The 21,244-nt window shown below is 39.7% G+C and overlaps 1 protein-coding gene across 6 annotated transcripts in view; it reads left to right on the forward strand.

The window, feature by feature from the left end:
• gria4a (glutamate receptor, ionotropic, AMPA 4a) overlaps positions 1 to 21,244 on the forward strand; it is a 123,259-nt gene that overhangs the window by 55,968 nt on the left and 46,047 nt on the right. For all 6 annotated transcript variants that reach the window (XM_085245692.1, XM_085245694.1, XM_085245695.1 and 3 more), the window contains exons 3-8: positions 7,767 to 8,006; positions 12,408 to 12,460; positions 12,721 to 12,852; positions 15,300 to 15,353; positions 16,423 to 16,581; positions 20,993 to 21,160. In XM_085245692.1, the coding sequence (XP_085101818.1) occupies positions 7,767 to 8,006; positions 12,408 to 12,460; positions 12,721 to 12,852; positions 15,300 to 15,353; positions 16,423 to 16,581; positions 20,993 to 21,160 (806 nt within the window). The remainder of the gene's footprint in view (positions 1 to 7,766; positions 8,007 to 12,407; positions 12,461 to 12,720; positions 12,853 to 15,299; positions 15,354 to 16,422; positions 16,582 to 20,992; positions 21,161 to 21,244) is intronic.

The following is a 21,244-nucleotide window of genomic DNA, read 5'->3' on the forward strand; positions in this document are numbered from 1 at the left end:
AAGTAACGCCGTTACTTGTAATGTCGTTATTCCCATCACTGATCATAACCTCTGCTTCAACAAACATTTATGGCAGGTTCTTGGGCACCGCGCTGATTGTTTGTTGTTGCACTCCTTCTGTGACGTCACCACAGACCATTGCTGTTCGCATTCGCTCTTATAGGCACACTGAGCTCACTGCAGTCTTTTCTGGAACAATAAGTGTCGCCAAAAAGAAAAAGCCTTTGTTGATGTAGGACTAGAAAAAGTCAAAAAAGTTAGCAAAACTATGGCAAATATTTCTTTTGTTTAGTTTTCTCCAGAATGTCTTTTCAGGCTGTTGCAACATCTCCCACAGCATAATGTGAGACTCCTTGAGAAGCTCCTACACTGATATAAGTCTATACGATCCTGTCGGTAAAAATCGGTTTTTACCAACAAGACTGTATACTCACACAAGGACAGAAAACTTGAGAGCTGCTGAAGTTACACCAAAGCGTGCAAGTGGAAATTTCACTGTAAAAGAAAAACCTGTGGGTTTGCAAATGAAATGCACTGTAAGATTTGCTAATATATTTACTCTGAACATATTCTCTAGGTGACTGAGATAGACAGCCAATAACCTCAACTCACTGTGAACTGCAGAAAATTAGTAACATTTAACTCACCTCAGTCACAGGATAAATGATCCGAAAGTAAGAACTAGAGTGTCCAAGTATTTATTTTTACATATATTTGATAGCAGGGAGTGAGCCATAGTGTCACCAACTATTAGTATTCCCTAAATGGGATAACACTAAAGGCCACACAAGTACTGTAGTTGCCTCTCTCTTGGGTACCTGTCCTCATTTTCCCCAGTCATTATTCTTATTCTTAGAAGCCTCGGGGACAGGCCCTGGGGGAGGAGCTGGGGAGGAGTGAGGAGGATGAACAGGTGCAGAGAAGCAGAAAGATGCAATCAAAGAGAATAAAGAAGTAAGTGTGGTAGTTCTACCCAGGAGCATTTTCTCCTGATGTCCCTCACCCCTGACCCGACATTCAACCCTGTATTCAGACACTGGTCCTAAAAAAAGACATATTATGAATGCTCTTTGAAGCAGCTGTGCATGTGTGTGTGTCGGTGTGTGTCAGTGTGTTAGTGTAAACGTCAGTGTGTGCTTGTGTTTATTAATGTGAAGACCTGACTCCCAACACATTCAAATGGCTATGAGTGCATTTAAGGACTAATTTCCAAGCCTTTTCTATTCCTTCGCTGCCCTCCAGAGCAGTATTTCCTCACTTTCTCTTTCTCTCTGTTTGTAAATATCTTTCTCTACCTCTTCTTTTCCTCTGCACTGTCTGCTTGGCAGACTTTACACTCTCTTGCTGTCAGAGCCCCTCGTGGGTTTTGGAACTACTCTCTTCCTCTCTTGCTTTTCTCTCTCTCTCCATTTCTTCTTTCCTTCCCTCACTGAGAACAACCGAAGCCTCCGTTTTCTCTCTGCTTGAGGCAGTTTTGTGAAAGAGGGAAGAAAAAAGGGACGACAGAGCGAGATAGACGGGAGAAGTAGGCAGACAGAGAAATGAATGGCCTTATTCACAAGCACAGCAAAACCAGACACACACACACACACACACACACACACACACACACACACACACACACACACACAGTAGGGTACATAGCAATCTATCATTCTCAATAATCACTGCCCCTGTTTATGAAGCTGTTGTGGCTCAGTTATCCTATTAGCTATGTTCTACTGGAGAGGATTCGATATGAAATCCATAAGGTGGTCGAATGTTCTTCCCAGACTATTGATTTTCAAGGTTTATCTTGTCTTTATAATGCTACTAATTAGCCCACTTGAGGCATGGTGTCCCTGAAAATGTCTGATCAATTGTTTTCTGCATGTTTGCAGATTTTTGCATTATAAATATGTTTTATTAAACTGGATAAACATATCCCATGAGATTCAAAAAACTCTTTAGGTAGCTCTTCTAGGGAGAAGAATGCGTTATAATAATGTCTCCGGGAAGGAAACCACAAAAATATTTAATTCTTCATAACTCGTTTATGCCTCTTGCTTATATTGCTTATACTGCTGTGCATACCTCTTTATTTTGGTGCTGAACAATTGGCCATTGCTTAAAAAGCTCTCGGATGCCTCCTAATTTTGATCTATTTTATAAAGTAGTGAGCATTTTCTCTCAAAGAATATTAATCTTTAGGCTTTTAGCCTGACTTCATACCTTTTTTTCTTTTCTTTTCTGCTCATAAATAGAGTGGATAAAAAGCTGCTTTCTTGATTTAAAAATAAACGTGTGTAAAAAGTGTGCATGATTGTCTATTACAGAAGCATCTGTTAACCTGTTTGCTTTTTAAGAAGAGCTGTGGGGAAAAGTGTTTCATGTGTTTTACTGTTGCATGATTTTATAGAAAACATACCATTGGGTATCCTTGTTGGTCTTCAGACAACAATTCTAAAGAACCAAATGGGAGAAAACAGTAAAACAATTTTACAGGCATATTATGAAATTTCTTTTCTTTTCTAACCTTTGTGGTGCCGGCAGCTTTTTGCAAGGAGATGCTCCATTGTGTCATAATCTCCAGTATGGTGTATTATATGGGAACTAATCTGAAATCCATACAGTGACTTTGCTCTCTGCCAGATTTTATTGATCTCCAAACTCCTATCTTGTCTTTATAATGGTCCTCTTTAACAGAGCTTTTGATGCCCATACAAATGTAGTGCTTCACTGTGTAATAAACGAAACTTCTAGAATGGTGCAGTGGTTAGCACTGTCACCCCACAACAACAAGCCCCTGGGTTTGAACCCACTGGTGGCTGGGTCCCTTCTGTGGGGAGTTCTCCACATGTCTGTGTGGGTTCTTTTTAGGTTTTTAGAGACCACAATAAACCAGGAGTTCCACAAACAGACAAAGCTGGATCAGATAACTCAAGAAAGACTCTGTGGCTACAAACACACACACACATACACACACAGAGGTATAATCAGCAGGAATGGATACAGCTGGGTAACAAGAGATAGGTGATGACAATCAGGAACATGAGCCAGGGAGGAAGTACAGGTCAGAGCAAGACATTAGAAATTACCAGAGCAAAAAATGAACATTAACCCTAACTGGCACAATGTGTTTTTTGAATAGAATAACTAATTTCACATACAGTAGGAGTCTCAGTCACTGTGGACATTTTACTGTTCAAAGGATCATCCTCAAGCAGTTAAATATTTTTTCTTTGAAAATCTGGACTTTCACTTTTGCTGCGCTGGAACAAAAAAGCACAGGAGCTTGCTTCTCCAGAGCTTACCCCTGGGTAAATGAGTTAAACGTGAACTTTCAGTGTAAGCCATTGTGCAGTTCATTTGTCTATAATTATATTGCACATAAAGTTGATTATTGGTATTCACCACGTCCCCACTCCCCACCCCCCCCACCCCATTCTCGGGTACTACTGCTCTACCCTGTAGGCAGCCCCAGGCAATGTCAGGGAAAATGCACCTTATGGCTTTTAAACAAGCTTGTACTCCTCATTTGCTCATGTGTGTGCTTTATTTTGGCCTTTGCCTCAAGATAATGGGAGATCACAGACTGAGAATTGCATGTGTGCTTTGGAGGATGGAGGGATGCTTGTGTGTGAAGGTAACTACAGCATCTACAGTATGGGTCTGTATATGCGTACACTCAAAAAAAATAATTCATTGGATGAACGTAATTTCATCTTGCCACTTATATTCCATCTAAACAAATCATGTTATATTAATCCATCTTGATTGTGTTGTTTCCACACAATATATGTTTGTTGTTGTTTGTACCAAGTTAGTCTACTTAAATTTATTTAAAGTCATGTTATATTGTTTAAACACTTTGGCAAGTGAAAAGTCAGTCTTGTTACATGAACTAGTAAAATATTTGTTTGTTACACCAGTGATAATCTTGTTGAATGAACAAATGTAACTTCTGTCTGTAGTGCATGTTGTGTTCATATTACATAATGTTCAACAAAAAAATTCAACGGATTTAGAGCAACTTCCAATCCACCCATCCTCTTATCTTTATCTGGGCTGCGGAAGTGATAGGGTAAGAGGGGCAGGGTACATCCTGGACAGGTCGCCAGACTATCACATAGAGACAAACAACCATTTGCACTTTAACACCTTTGGGTAATTTAGAATCACCAATTACCCTTACCCTAATAACTGCATGACTTTTAACTGTGGAGGAAACCAGAGTACGCAGAGAGAACCCATTGCAAACTTGGCCAGATTGTGGACTTGAACCCAGGACCTTCTTGCTCTGAGGCAACAGCACGTACCACCATGGCATTGAACCATGGTGGTACTCAACAAAAGTAGGAAAGCTATGCTTGATGCAGAATTTTCTTTATGTTTTTGTCCTTGACAAGTTAAACCATAGTAAATAGTAATACATACAATACACGTGGTGTGTATGGTTGTCTGCCTCTTCCTGTGGTTTGACATCTCGTGTAATCTTGTGAATTTCGTGAGTCCAGGCAACTAACCACTCTTCCTAGATTGTATCATGTCATCTGAACAAGAACAAATTAAGTTTTTGAATTTCATGCACATCCAACGTGATTTAATTACAGAAGGTATCTATTCTCTCTGCTATGTTAACAAAAGAAAAGCAAGAAGCTGTCGTAAAGACATCAGCATCATGGTGAGGAATTTGAGAGGGAAAATGGTTAAAGAGCAAACAACACCAGAAGCAAAGAGAGCGACTCTGTTAGACTGTGAATTATTGTACTGTTTCAGCAACATTCTTTCTTCCCTGTTATGCAAATTGGACAAATTTGAATGTGAAAACAAGAAATAAAGTGATTTTGCAGAGTATGCAGATGATTGAGAGGGCTTTCTATATAAGCACAGAGATACAAATCAGAGAATAACATGGACGGCCGTGGATGTAGAGGCTTGAGTAATGCAGACAAAGGAAGGACATCAGATTTATGGAAGGGTATGCGCAGAGAAACAGAGATGTTTGACAGACAGAGCGAGTAATTAAGAATCAAAAAACAGACTGTACATTAACAAAAAAGGAGATGCTCGTGAACAAGTGAAGGGGGAGCAACTAGATGTAAATGTAGGAGATGTCCCTGGAGACCTATTGTGTCCAGTGCTTTAACTGTGGTGATGATGTACCATGCCGCTGGTCCCTTCCTCTCATTAAAGCTTTATGAAGCAAGCTTAGCACACATTTTATTACAATGACGCCACTGTCTGGCACATTCCAGCCTTGCGGCAGGGTGGTGTTGGTGGAGAGGGTTTCAGAAAAAAAAAAAAGCCAATAGAGGCATAGATCAGAAAGGGAATCAAGAGAGAAAGGAAGACAGTGAGTGTAAGAAAGGCAAAACCAACATCAGGAAGCACGAATAGAAAAAAGAAGAAGCGATAGACTAAGAACAGAAGCTAAGAATGAAAGCTCAGATGAATGAAAAGTGGGATTTCAGTTATGTGCTCTGGGCCTGTGTGTATAGTTGCAGCTGTCTTGGTATTGTATAAAAATAGACTGGTTTGGGATTAAGGCTATCAATATTTCTTTAGGTTTTGATGGAGGCCCATGAGGTAGAGGGAAAATTCAAATTTGAAGACAAGTGATGTCATAAGCTGCATCTAAGCCAGAAGTTTCAGTCAAATTTCAAAAGAAGTCATCAGCTGGCACAGGAGCTCTGCTCCAATCTGCTACCCAGGATGTCAGCTCACATGTTCAGTGCTTCAGTTCTATTATTTCTCATTCTGCTGGGTTTTTTCCTTAACTCAAAATAGTTGATCCTTTTACCACAAATTCATCCAAAATCAAGCCAGTTGTACTGAGATTTATACATACAAATGGATTTTCTTTAGCATTTATAATAGATGAAACTCCAAGTACTGCACTTTCCTGGCACTTCACTAAAAAAGTACAATCTTTTTTTATTATCTTATAACATAACCTCATTTCAGCATCGCTTATGTTACGCTCATGTGCACTGAAATATCAACCGAAATCTGGGAAAAAGTTGTAAAACTCATTTGTGAAGACACTAAGAACATTGACTTTAAGAACGCCATGACTCAGCTACTGCTGAATGACGCATGCTAAGTACGTCTAGTATGCTAGTTCTCTGAATTGAAGACATTTAGCTCCTGTCATAATCAGAGACTAAATCCCTGCCTTATCGCCTCCTGGGTGTAGGGGCCTCAGCTTTGTTTAATTGCCACAAGCCCAAGCGTCAAAGCTGCATCTCCCTCAGTGTTTACCCCCACTGAGGCTTATAGCTGATAATGGAATTACTCTGAGTCCCAGGGGGAGGGAGAGCAGGAGGAACAGGAAGAGGAGGCAGCTATAGATGAAGGAAAGTGGATGATGGTGGAAGCTGAAAGAGAGAGGATGGATGGAGCATCTGCCTGGAAAACTAAAGAAAGGGGCAAAGGTATGAGGTGATGTGATGCACAAGAAGATAAATAGAGGGAGAAAGACAGGAAGGAATTTAGAGTAATGCTTGACAGTTGCCAAAAGCAAACCCTGCAGTCTTCGTGCCTTACTGTTTACTCCAGTGTGACGTATGATGGGGCGGAGAATGAATTATGATGCAGGGTAGAGCTGAAGTCTAAAAACATGGCTGTTTGAAAGAAAGGAAGAATGGGACTTAGAAAAGAAAGAGGAGGAGGGAATAAGAGGATAAAAGAGAAAGTGGGCAGCCGAAGTGAAACATTAAATCCTATAAAAAGAAATAAATGATGACACAGTTTTCTTAGACTTCACTCGCTTAATTTCTGTCCTCTTCTTTTTTTGAGAATATGGAGGATTCCTCTGTTCACATACCAAATGCTTTTTTCTTGGTTGAGCTACAAAGATGAATGACAAAACAAAGCAGAGAGTAGAATTTTGCAGAAGCGACATAGCGGAAGATGTCAGAGCTTTTTAGTCTTCTCTCTGTCATGTTTGAAAGCTTCCGGATGTTTGGCGACTGAGCTGCAGTGCTGTAGCAGAAAATGACTATATTTGAAGTGAACTCGTGGCTTGGTCTCGGATTTTTTATTTATTTTTTTGGTTCTGCATGTCTGTATGTGTGCAGAGATGGATCTTAAGGATCTAAAAGCTGTTGGGAGTTTGGATTTCATTTTAATTTTCTCAAAAAAGGCATAAGAAGCAACATGAATTTTGGCAACTGGGAACGATTTTGTGTGAGCATTTGAAAATGTCTTGTCAGGGAGCTTAGGTTGGCGTCTGGTTTTCAACCCATGCCCCTGCAAATGTTTGTGCTTGTAATTTATAACTACATGTGGAAGTACATAAGAAGTGGCAGGGAGGGCTATTGTGTTGGGGCCTGTTTTGGGTGAAATAAAAGTCATTTTGCAAAGGCAGTCTAATGTGAAAATGACTGATGTATTTTCAAGATCTGTTCTGTTTCATTAGGCATTTGCAAAATCAGTCACACACACAACTCAAAAATAAATTAAAGAAAAAATGCAGTTTGTGGGTCTAATTAGGAGTGTAAAGTTAGTGCATAGCTGACACAAGTTGAAGCCGTCTCTCATTAAAATTGGTTCACATGTGAAACCCGATTCCACAATGTGAATTTAATTAAGGGCTTCTCCATCCTCCCTTCTTGCTGTTTTTGGACCGTTTCTCTAGCAGCTGAGTCACTGAGTATAATATAGTGTCATATAGTATTTTTGTCGACTTACCCACTTTTTTTCCTTCTTCTACCTGGATCCCTTTTGTGTCCGACACCTTATCCCCGACCCCTCTCCATCTTCCACCTCTTCTCTGTCCACAGTCTGTTCTCAGTATTCAAGGGGGGTCTTCGCTATCTTCGGCCTTTACGACAAGCGTTCAGTAAACACGCTGACATCGTTTTGTGGGGCCCTGCACATCAGCCTAGTGACACCCAGCTTCCCCACTGAAGGCGAGGGCCAGTTCACGCTGCAGCTTCGGCCGTCCATCAGAGGAGCTTTGCTGTCCCTGTTGGACCACTATGACTGGAGCCGATTTGTCTTCCTCTACGACACAGACAGAGGTAAATGCCCAGCAATGACTGTGCTAATGTTGCATGTAAAAACAGTTCGAATATATAGTGGTCTTATGACCAAGACAAAATCTGACCACTTCTAATTTTCTTCTACTTAACTTTTATTCCTTCTGAGTTTTAAAGAGCAAAGTCAGAAAAAAATCACAGAAAAAAAATCCAAGCGCTAATGGGCAGGTGTGTCATTGTTTTCATAGGACTCAATGCCATTCTGTTAATACTACATACACCACATGATCCAGTAGCTTCTGGATCCATCCTTGGTGTTAAAATTTTTTTTAAAATTAAAGTAATAATTTTCTTTTTGATTTTTAGTATTTCACATTTAATTCAATTCAGTTCAGTTTTATTTTATAGCACAAAATCACAACAAGAGTTGCCTCATGGCACTTTATATTATAAAGGTAAACACCTCACAATTATACAAAGAAAAAACCCAACAATCATATGACCCACTATAAGCACACACTTTGGCAACAATGGGAAGGAAAAACTCCCTTTTAACAGGAAGAAACCTCCAGTAGAACCATGCTCAGGGAGGGGCAGCCATCTGCCGTGACCAACTGGGAGGTGAGACAGGATAAAGACCTGCTGTGGTTAGCTCGCTCTGCTTTATAATGTTGTAATTTGAGGTTTTCGTGCATTTGCTTAAGGTCCCGCACACTGTCTCACAGCATTGAGGGCTAGACTTCGACTGGGTCTTTGCAGCACCTTGGTTCTTTTCTTTTACAGCCTATCTGTTATAGATTTGCTGCTGAGCTTGGGATCATTGTCCTGTTGGATGACCCAAGTCCTGTGGCTTCAAAACAAGCCCCCAAATGATCAACCCTCCATGCTTGTGCTTAACAGTTGGCATGAGGTGTTTGTGCTGATATGTTGTGTTTGGTTTTCACCAATCTTGGCACTTTGCTGGGCATCTCCACTTTGGTCATGTCTTTCCAATGCAAGCACTAAAGCCTTGACATTTTTTTTCAAAAGCATCTTTGCAAACCTAAGTCATACAGCCCTGTTTTGTTTTTGTTTTTTAAGGGGAGGCTTTCTCATGGCAGCCTTTCAAAAAAAGTTGTACTTTTTTAACAGTAAATCTTCATCTAATTGTGCTGTGACAAACTTTAACATTTAACACACTTACTGAGGCCTATAGACCCTGAGACCTATTGCTTGGAGGTGTTTTGCATTTCTAAGGCCGAGCATTGCATTGTTTGACTATATGGTGGATTTCCTGGGACGTCAGCTCCTGGGAAGATTGCAGCATTGAGCTAAAACATTCCTGAATCCTCCAGAACATCAAACTGTCAAAACTTTTTCTTTCATAGAGGTGCTCAGACTTGCAGATGATCAGTTAATCAAGGACATTTGATTAGCAGCACCCAGCTGCTACTGACCCTCTTAATTCCTATAAAAGCAGTAAGGGCGTACCCCTCTTAGCCTTAACCCTTTCTTTTCTTTTTTTTTTCTTTTTTTTCATAAAGTAACTCCCATATTTAGCCCTGTGTTCTCATGGAAACACAAAGGTTTTATTACTGGCAATGGGCGACCGTGGCTCAGGGGGTTGGGAATCGCATCTGTAACCGGAAGGTCGCCGGTTCAATCCCTCGGCTCTCTGTCCTGGTCGTTGTGTCCTTGGGCAAGACACTTTACCCTACTGCCTACTGGTGTTGGCCAGAGGGGCCGATGGTGCAATATGGCAGCCTCGCTTCTGTCAGTCTGCCCCAGGGCAGCTGTGGCTACAACTGTAGCTTGCCTCCACCAGTGTGTGAATGTGAGAGTAAATGAATAGTGGTATTGTAAAGTGCTTTGGGTGCCTTGAAAAGCGCTATATAAATCCAATCCATTATTATTAATGAGCAGACTTTATAAGGACAGCAGCTGAAACAGTGGTGATTTGGCACTTTTCAGCCAGAGACAAAGATTTGGCGTCAGCTCTCGCGGCGTTCACCTGCTTTTGATTCGACCATGCCAAAATGCAGCACACGCAAGTTAGTGGAGCAGGCACAGCTGATGCCCTCAGACCCTAACCACTGTCATGGGGATGCTTGGCACGTTATTTCTCTCACACACACCTACATGTGTGCACAAATAGACACACACATACACTCCCACACAGACTAATCCCCAGCCACAGGGAGTGAAACACAGGTCAAACATGACGTAAAGTCCCCAGACCGTACTATAGTGGGTGTGTGTGTGCATGTGTGTAGGTGCCTCAGCCAGCATCCTGTGGCCTTCGTTGTTTTAAGTTATTACCTGGGGGAGCAAAAGGGGAAAAAAAGAGGAAGGAAAAGGGGGAACAGGAAACACAGGTTAGGTCAGTCGTGCTGGTGGCAAAGTCAAAAAGACAGAAAATTAGCTGTGAGTCATGAGAGGAGGAGACAAACAAGGTGACGGGGGCAAGGGCTAGGAAGAGGAGAAAGTGGAGGTAGATGGGGGGGCAGTGGAGGATGGCAGGGGGAGCATTACAGAAAGGAGGAATAAGTAGACAGACAAAATCACAAGCCTCTGGGGATGTACAGTAGCATATAGCACAGGAAGGAGGGGAAATGTTTGAGAGAAAGGGGGATGGGAGGGAGAAATGGAGCGAAAGATGGATGCGTAAGAATTTGGGCTGTACTCACCCATGACTTGGCCAAGGCAGGGCCCTTCATTACAGGCTCCCATCAAGACCTGCTGCCTGTAATGTGCTGGAAAATAGGCAGTAACACTGTGATCTGTTTTATGCACCCTGCTCTGCTCCAGAGACAGCTGCTAACACGCACGCACAGAGGCACGAACTGTGGATGTCCACAGAACTGCACATGTGCATGCAAAGGCAAATGCATTCACAGACAAATTCAAATAGATTACATTAGTGCATACCCATTTCTGAAAGCATTAGATAATATGTGTAAAAACAGTACATAGGAAGGCACACATACTGCAAAACACCTGAGTAACTTACAATATAATCAGTTTGTATTCTGCAATTAGTTTTAATTCTGATTTCATTTCGATTTTTTTTGTGTTCAATACAGTTTAGTTTCTGAAGCAGATAAGCTCATTTGAGTTTAGTTTTTATCCACTCTTTCATTTTCTTCTGCCTCACCAGTTCAGGGTTGCAGGTGTGCTAAAGCGGTCACAGGGCGAAAGGCAGGGTGCAATGCAAAATGATGATTTTTAGTTTAGTTTTTATTAGCTAGTCTTAAACTGGTTATTGCAGTAAAAACAAAGCACTTTGTGAAGGCGGTTGACTCCAGGTCACGCACACCTGCTAATTCTTAATAAACAAAATCAGCAAAGTCTCATCCAGGCAGGTTGTGATGACACATGTGAACAAAATGTCAAAAACAAATTTTCTTTTAGTTTAGTGGATTTCGTAAGTTCACAAAATCTTTTTTGTCAGTTTATTTTTCTCCAAAAGTTGGGTTATTTTTTACACCAAGTTTTACCTTTTTAGAGTTTTAGGTTAAGTTTTAGGCACAGACATTTTCATTTAGACACATGTATGATTCTATATAGCATCAGTCTAGTGGTTAAAAAGGTCAAACTAGAGTGTGTGCTTTCTCGTCTTGTGTTTTAGAAGACTCCCGCTGTACTCGTGTTTCTCTGCCTTTGTGTCCATGTGACTTTCAGCGAATTGTGATATCATTTTATTTTGATTGAATCTGCTTTGCTCAGAGAGTTAGCATCAAGGTTTGTTTCAGCGCTCATTGTGATAGAAACATGGCCGCATGCCAATATTAAGAAAGAATATTGCTGTTGCATTGTGTTATTACTTATTATTACATGTTTCCCATTTGTCTTGACCCAACATGACACTTGTTCGGTGTAATATTATATCCATTGTCACTCATGTTGACACCTTCTGCTTGTTTGATCAAGTCAGATTCATTAGAAACACATTAAGAAGACAGCCTGTTCAAAGGTGTGTTGCCTCATATTGTAGAAGCAGAAGTCCATTTTATAGTTTTGATTCCAGACTATAAATACTAAGTATTTACACATGAATTACTTTTTAATCCTATTTTACTCTTAAGGGGGAAAAGGATTGAGAATTTAATTTCAATGAAATGTCAACACTGAGTGTCAGAATTCGACAGACAATTCAGACGTTACACTTTGCAGGCTGGAAGATAAAAAATTAAGTTGAAGATGCGTTAAATGCTAAGCATTTTGCCCCTAGTTTTTAAGCGTAATGCACACCTGGAAACAGTTTTGCTAATTCTGGTATAGTGTGCAAAGGTTTTACCTCAACTATGATTAGGATAACAGATTTTGAAAACACGAGCACTTTTATTTATTTAGTTTTTTTTCTGGAAAAAACAGCAAAGCATAATTTATCCATTTTTCAACTGCATCATGTACCTAGTGCAGCATTAATTCTCTTTTTTGCTTCCCTTACTCTCTGTTGTTTAGGTTATGCAATACTGCAGGCAATTATGGAGCGAGCGGGGCAGAACGGATGGCAGGTCAGGACACACACAAATGCGCAAATTCTTGGAAACCTGCTAAAACACACACACATGCACAAGAATTGTCATGCTTTCTCAGAGCGCACAACTAGTATATTAATTTAAACATCCACATGCACACACTGTGCTCCCATGCTGTGTATTCACATTTCTGTGATTAGTTCTTCAAATAGCTTTTTCATTTGCTTGAGGTTTACATGCATGACTCTATCCATGATGTCTTCTCTTGTGTTCCTGCGCGCATTTGACATGTACAGGTGAGTGCAATCTGTGTGGAGAGTTTCAATGAGGCGGCGTATCGGAGACTCTTAGAGGACCTGGATCGACGGCAGGAGAGAAAATATGTCATTGACCTGGAGCCTGAGAGACTACAGAGCATCCTGGAACAGGTACTGTTATTGGGAAATTTAACCAACAAGATTGTGAATACTTCAGTCTAAAATCCAAAATAGTGCTTAAGCCAGCAAACCATGTAACTCATGTTAGTTGAGTATGGAGGTTGAATATGGAGAGATTTGTGGTGCAGATAACTTAGCAGGATGGAAAAACATGGAATAATTAACAGGTCTATTAAATGTTAAATAATTCTGTTTTAGAGTAAGTTTGAGGTTGTTATTGCCATTTATTAATGGCTACATTACATTTACAGCATTTATAAATACTCTACAGTCCCTGGTTACGAGTAATAAAAGGAATTTTTAAAATGTAAAAAAAGAATTATCCAACTGCTGGTGCATGGAGGTCTGACACTGATCTGGATGCTAAACAAGATCATGAGATCGAGTTAATGGCTGCCCAAATATCACTGAGTGAGGGCAGAGATGACATTACTGACCTGCACTTAACACTTAATGAGATACAGCCAAAGCACAATGATGCGTTTTTAGATCCTTTTAACCACATAATAGGTTGTGTTAAGTAATGAGGTGAGACCCTGTGAGAAATAGTGAAAACAATTAGAATTAAAGTTAAGTTACTAATGACTGTAGTACCACATAATGGAGATTTTTCACCGTACCACTAGTGTCTGCCGACTGTCTGCTCCACTCAGCTGGTTGCAGCAGCTCGCCTGATGCTTTCTGACATCTGGAAAGAAAACAAGATTTGAGTTTTTCCCTGGAGTTCGTAAATGTGGAATGAAAAACTGTGACTTCCCCAACAGTGTGTGATTGCAGTAATGACAGTAAAGAGTCCTATCGCACACAGATTTCAAGCATATACCCACGTAATAAATATCAAGGCATGCGCTCGGACACCTTATGGCTGTCTGAGTTCATTAGATTGTCTGTCTTGTTTGATGGTTAAGTCTTGAGCTCTGACAGGTCTCAGGAGTGTGTGTGAGAAAGAGAGAGCGTGTGACTCAGGGCTGCAACATCCCATTGGTCCTGCCACCTGTCATTACATGTGATCCTCACTTTGCATATGTGATAAACTCACTAACACAAACATACACACAAGCACATTCACTAATGCACATACCTCTCAGAAACTCCTACAATTGAGGGCAGGGATAGCTCAGTAGGTAAAGTGGTCGCCCCATGATCGGAAGGTCGGCGGTTCGAATCCACTTAACGGCTACCCTGAGGTACCCCTGAGCAAGGTACCGTCCCTACACACTGCTCCCCGGGCGCCTGCTTAGTGGGCTGCCCACTGCTTCACTGAGTGAATGGGTCAAATGCAGAGAAAAACAAGTAATTTCCCCATGGGGATCAATAAAGTATCCATTATTATTATTATTATTATTATTAATTACTGGTAACACACAGAAATTTAATATATGTAAAAAAAAAAAAAAGCTAAAATTACAGCATTACAATGCACATAGTCATACAGCTACACAGACACAAACCCACACTAGTAGCGGCATCTCAGACACACAGACTGTTTCTTAATTGGCTTCTGTGCTGAGTGAACAGACAGACAGGAGGCGCACGCACAAACGCACACATGTGTACTGAGACGGGCATACAGACACAAACACACACACTAGTCAGCTCTGCAGAGCTGGCACTGGCTTGCATCCCTGCTCTGAGACAGAGACTGCTCTGTTTGTCTGCCCCTGCCAGCTGCGATCTTTGTGTGTGCACGCGCGTGTGTGTACGTACATCTGTCTGCGTCAGTACAAAGCCGCTGATATGTGTGGGTGAGAGAGAGACAAAGAAAAATGTGAACAGTTTGTTAATTAGGTTTATGCCACTTGTTAATCTCAATATGCATTCGACCACTTTGTCAGAATTCCCACAGTCTGCTGTATTTTCGCTCCATTTCCCTATATGGATAATATCAGTGACCAAAAACTCACGGGTTTTAGTTTTGAGCAGAAATATTTTTACCTTATAGGTCACATTTGAAATCAAATAGCAAACAAAAAAAAAAACGAAAAATGAAAAGAGTGAAATCATCTGCAGCTTTTATAACCCATATATTGTGTTTGGGTCAGACTTGACCTGTTTTCAAGTTTAGGTAAAGTATTATATGCTTTCTTTCAGTGGAACTACATTTCTCAAAAGCAGCTATTTCAACAAAACAAATTAAATTTTATCATTTCAATTTGAATGTCTCCAAAAGACAAAGTACTGGCTGTTTTCTGCATCACTAAAACATTTTAAAAGTCTGCAGAGTTTTTAGCCAGCATGGTACCAAAGTCTTCATCATTTTATCCTCCTTTAATCAGCATAATAAAGTAACCACAGCACCACTGTTAAGGAAGGTAATGGAGCAAGAGATGGAGGAAATCACCTTTTTGTCCTTGTCACCCCTGTCGTGCTCCCTAATGCTACTTTTCCCCTGGTTTCCAAATTAAATCCACGTTTTCTCTCCCCCTCTCTCTTTTCAGGCTGTCAGTGTGGGGAAACATGTCAAAGGTTACCATTACATCATAGCAAACCTGGTAAGGATGCTGGCGTTGCTTTCAACTGTTGTCCTGCTGTTTTCTGAAACACGTTTCCTACAGTGTTGGTGTAATATTTTATTCCAAAAGCCTACTTAAGAATCCACAGTTGACATGCAATACTAGACAAAACAAGATGGACCTTTGAAGAATTTTTCTTCAAGTCTTTGTCGTTACAGAGTTGGAGATTTTCTGCAATGATTAAAAAAACATTATCTTAATTATTTTCTATTTATTTCTACCAGATCCTATTATGTATTTTACTAAATTACTATTTTATCATGTGTCTCTCCTTGACAAAGTCACACCTTTGGGAAGCTGCTGGAATCAAGCTCAATAAAATCAGCATTGTTTCAACCTTAATTCCTGAAATCTTTTGAACAGTAGTTCTCTCCAGCACAGTGTAAAAGGGTCCGGCTCAGGTCAGGTTAGATGGAATTTCATTGCTTTTAGTGATTCCTCAATGTTGCAAAGTTTCCACTGTGGGGATGTAATCTGGAGATCTTAGTTTGTGGGAGGACTTTGAACCTTAGACCAGGGGTCTCAAACATATGGCCAGGGGGTCAGAATTGGGCCGACAAGGTCTCCAATCTGGGTCACTGGACAGTTTTGGAAAATGTGAAGGAAGGCTTAAACTTTGGACTTTTAACTAAAGTTTTATGTTTTACAGCTTTTCCTGCTCATAAAGACATCCCCCCCATGGCCATTCATACGATACCGAAGTACTTGAGTAGTAGTTAATCAATTAAATGATCTACTGTAGAAAGTTCTGGGTTTTGCTTGACTTTTACAGTGGTTCCACAGTTAGAATAAATACATAAACAAAATAAAACACATTTCTTTATCAGAAAAACTGAGACTTTTTTCTTATATTAAGATATCTCAGGCAATAAATGTGTAGTTAGTGAAGTGTACCTTCTTTACACTGATTAAATGGTTGTTTCCTTGGATATTTCATAAGATGAATATGGACTGCATTACATCGTCTGGTCTGAAGGTTTTTGTGGTTTTTGTGTTACATTGTTCCAAACACATTTCTTTATTTCTGTCATGCTTTTGGTCTACCCAGGGTTTCAAGGACATATCTTTGGAAAGGTTCATGCACGGCGGGGCCAATGTGACCGGGTTCCAGTTAGTGGACTTCAGCAAGCCTATTGTCATAAAACTTATGCAGCGCTGGAACAAACTCGATCAGCGTGAATACCCTGGATCTGAAAGCCCACCTAAGGTAATAAAAACACGTTGCTCTATCATTGAATATGCATTTTGGAAATCTGCGGCAGACAGAGGTCTCGGTACCTGAAACATATTCTTGTGTGGTATCTGAAGCACTGAAATAAATTCTACAGCAAAATATGGAATGAAGAAAATGCAGGACTTCCATTCAGACTTACTTCAAAAATGCATGGTATTGAGATAAACAGTTACTTGAAGTGCACGCACACACATTACTGCCATTGATGTGCAAATTGCTCTTTGTACCTGAAATTCAACGCAAAAGCTGCACGGAAGGTTTTCAATCAGGTATCCAGCCACAGGGGGATACGCAGTATTTGAACCATTCAGAGTGTGATGTGGTGCATGTGTTACAGCTTCTTAGCCAATCAGAGCATGACCTCAGAATATGGCAGTGAAAAGGCTTATCTGTGATTAAGTCTCAAGGTTAACGTGATGCATACAGATTATGTAGACTAAAGACTTTGGTGTTCTGTGTCTGTTTAGAATAAAATTCTGCTGTCATGTGTCGGCTCTCTCACCTATTTACTCACTTTTCTGAGATATCTTTCTTTAACCTTTATAGTTCCAGCTCCTTATAGATATTCACAATTAAATCCCTTGACAGAGCACTGACCTGTGGGTATATTTATAGAAAAAATGTCCACCTACCCATTAAAAATACATCAGCTGTCAGCCCTCTGCCCGCTTGCTGAAATTGTTTGTATTCAATAATCCTCAAAAAAACACAGTAACGCAGTAACTACTTGTAACTAGTAACAGTGATGCAAATATATATTTATGGTTTTACGATTTCTAATTGGCACGCTATTTTTCACCCAGTCCCAGTGTTAATGAGCTAATCATCAGTTTTAGATTCACCTAATGAATTCTCATTAGTAGATGTCAGCTTCATCAATCGTCCCTTAACATTTACACAACATTTAGTGTGTTAATTGAGGTAAGCCTATTATGCATGATTGTGACAGATAAACACAGTGAACATATTTTGATGCACAAAACAGAAGCAAACACACATGTAAGTGCTCAAATCTCAAAACCTCTAAACATCTTTGTTTAAGTGCATTCAGAGAATGTATTTACTTTTGCTGCCATGTACATATACTGTGTTACAAACCTGGAAACAATGATTTGAATGATTTAACAGTAACAGAAATCCAGTTACCTCTCGTGACAACAGATGCCTCCAAATTGCTCTTGGCTAATTTTTGCTCTGTAAAAAAAAGAAAAAAAATGAGCTCAGTTAACCTTGGGGCAACTGGTAGCCTTAGGCCAAATAAAAATGTGGCCTGATAATGGGCAGGGTGGGAAATACTACTGAGAATTGTCCCTTCTACACTTGAGGCTGGAATTTGAGCCGCCCATCAATCAAAATCTCTTAACTGCTGGTTTCTCTTTGTTTTGCTTGGAGATTTTATTGAAAAGTAATTGTCAAAGAAATATATTAAGCTCATTAAAATGTTGTAAATAATAATTAGGATCACTTCAGGAGATACAAACAATTTTTCCAAATTTCTGCAAACACTTGATCTGACTTTATGAATGTTGACCACATCTGTGTTAACAGATTTAATCAAAATGATTAATAAGAAGGATTTAATAATGATCATCGTGATAATAATCTTAGTAAACATTAGATTTGCTCACTTAAATTCTACTTTTAGTTATTATTGCTGGTATGAAATTAAATGTTCAGATGTTATTTCCCTCTCAGAAACTCATTTAATATTTTTTTCAATGTAGTGTTTAAATGTTTTTTTTCTTTTTGTTCGTCTATTAACTTCTTGCACAATCCTGACGTTTTCCATCTTTCTTGTTATTGCTTTTAATCAAATCCAGTTTATCCGTATTTTTTTTTAGCTATTTTCACAGGAAAGACACCCAGGTTCAGAACTTACAGGTGGAAAAGATAAAAAATTAAACATTCATATTGGGTAGAAGGCAGCAGCCCTACTTTTAAAAAAAAAAAAAAAAGAGCACACAAGCGTAAAAACACAGACACTCTGAAAACGACCAAAGTGACACAGGACTGTACAGAGCGATGATCAGGGATGAGAGGAAACACAATGGGAACTAGACACAGCTGAGATTAAGCAAGACAATGAAAAGACAGTAAAACTAAAAGCAAGTCAAAAAGAGACAAACAACTCACAAAATAAAACAGGACATAACAAACAGCTAACAGACAAAGTCTCAAAAAGAAGGAAATGCTGGAGAGACAAAATTAGAACAGAACGTAACAGTAAAAGCCTTCACTCACAGACCGTACCGTTCTCCCTCTGAACGAAGACGAACTCGTGCTCAGCCAGTGTTATTCATGACGCCACGTTAAATGCTGTCATGCAAGGACACATCTATAACAGATTCAACAACCCTGGATATCTGGAAAACCAAAAACCCTTCTCAAAACAGGAAATTACAACTATACATGGAATTAAATAAGGAAGGCTTTGGCTACAAGACAGCAAACAAACAGCAGCTTTCAGTGAAACAGCCTGCAGCATCCAAACCCAGAGAATAATCAGAAACATGTATTTTCAGTCATCATATTGTCACAGTCATGGGAATTGTGGAAAAGGAATTTGACCTGATGATCAGACTGTGAATGTCAGGGTCAAATACCAAGTCCAAAATTATTCAGGATCAAGTTTTAGCTGTAACATCTACCCAACAGCAGAATTTTGCTCTGTTTGATTTTTGTTCTTTTGTTCTTTGCGTGGCAGTAAAAGAGGTGAAGATTCAGATGTGGAAGTCATCAGAATACTTCCAGGAGTGATCTGAAAACAGCAGGGGACCCATAAGAGAGCTACACAAAGACAGTGAAATTTAGGTCAAATATGGTTTTGGCTCGAATTGGATGGAGTCGTTTACATCACAAACTTAGTTAGTTAGCAAAATGGCATTTTTATTAGCTTTAAAGATAAATAACAGCTGATGCTACTAGAAATAATTTTAGTTTTTCTTGCATTTGATTATACTGGACAATGTTCAAGTCCTTCCACTTGCAAAAGGAGGGATTTGATCATTTCACTTTTTGCAAAGCGTCATAGCTGCATAGATTTTTATAAATATGTGTGAAAAATGAAAACTACTTGGTTCATCTTTATATATTAATCATAAAGCCGGTCCCTGATATTTTTCTCTAAATGTTTTATCCTGTTTGACAAGCCACATTTAAAAACTTAAAGATTGAATCTGATCCTGGGGAACATTTCCTGAAACTTTGTGTTTTTAAAAGGTAATTCTGTTTCTTTGTGCCCCCAAAACATTTGTACTCTGCTCCTGACATAAACTGAAAGTTAGAAAACTACTTGGCTCACTTTTTGTTTTCTCTGTGATTCGGATAGTCTTCATCTGTCAGTCACATGCCTAAAGGCTTTCCTTAGTTTCAAAGGGTACAGATGAAAGGAGGATGACACAGTTGCGTAGCCTTGCAAAAAACACCTTGTGGGATACAAATCAAGGGATGTCAATAAGAGAGAAACTACCTGCAGAGGCGTGGAAAGCATTGGCAAGAGAATCTCAGCCGACTTGCCTGCATCCTTCCATTTTCATCCCTCCACTTCTTTCTGTCGCGATGTGAAGGCAGCCTGCTGAGTGTTTGACTGCCTCCATCTGTGTGGAGCTGCGTGTCTGTGTGTGTCCTGGGTGGGGGTGTTGCTGCTGAGTGTGTGTGTGTGTATTCTTCCCTGCAGCGCTGTGTCTTACCTATAATGAATTTGTCAAGCAATCTGTCAAGACCACCATCACTTGCAGGGTTTCATCAGAGCACAGACACTGATAGTGTCTTACATTGAATTAAAATTAATAGCAAGTCATTTTAAAGGTATTAAGTCTATTTTATAATACAACCCAGTGAAACAGTAATAAGCGTTTGTAAACCTTGGCAATCAGCATGACAAAGAATTATGGCATATTTGAAAAACATGTTTATGATATAATTTAACTCATTTAAATGGCTTCAATGTCACGTACAGTGACTTTATTTAAAAACTGTAACTCTGTCTAATCCTGGCACATTTACAGTGATGTTACATTTATAGTGGTGTTGATGGATATTTACTGGAGAAATAAAATAAAAGTCAGAGCAGTGAGATAGACTGTGGCACTGGTCACAGTTTACATAATGACCATGTTCCCTTATGTAGAGTTATGATGGTCTAAGCCTGGTCAAAAGATGTGAGTGGGTAGTAATACTGTTGTAGAAAAACATTCTTGGAAAGCAACAAATATACTGAAATACTTCACACTAAACATTTTAATGCAAAAGGATAATAAAACAGTTTTTAGGCAATTTATGTTATCAGTTATATAACATGAAGGACCTAAGATATACATACAGTTCTATACAAAGTTTAGGCTTGTCAAAGAGGTAACCTTTGTCCCCTCTCTCTTTTTCGCAGTATACCTCATCTCTGACTTATGATGGTGTCCTTGTAATGGCTGAAGCCTTCCGCACCCTTCGCCGTCAAAAAATCGATATCAGTCGCCGTGGCAATGCAGGTGACTGTCTGGCCAATCCAGCTGCTCCTTGGAACCAAGGAATAGATATGGAGCGTGCGCTCAAACAGGTTGGCTCAATTTCACTGATAGTGTACAAATTTTATAATAGAGTGAATGCTAAATGAATTATCCATTATCACATGTAAACACAC

The sequence above is a fragment of the Mchenga conophoros genome, linkage group LG14, assembly GCF_057382185.1.
Source record: "Mchenga conophoros isolate Kocher_MC1m ecotype Shallow Benthic linkage group LG14, M_conophoros_male_GT1.1, whole genome shotgun sequence".
NCBI classification, from domain to species: Eukaryota; Metazoa; Chordata; class Actinopteri; order Cichliformes; family Cichlidae; genus Mchenga; species Mchenga conophoros.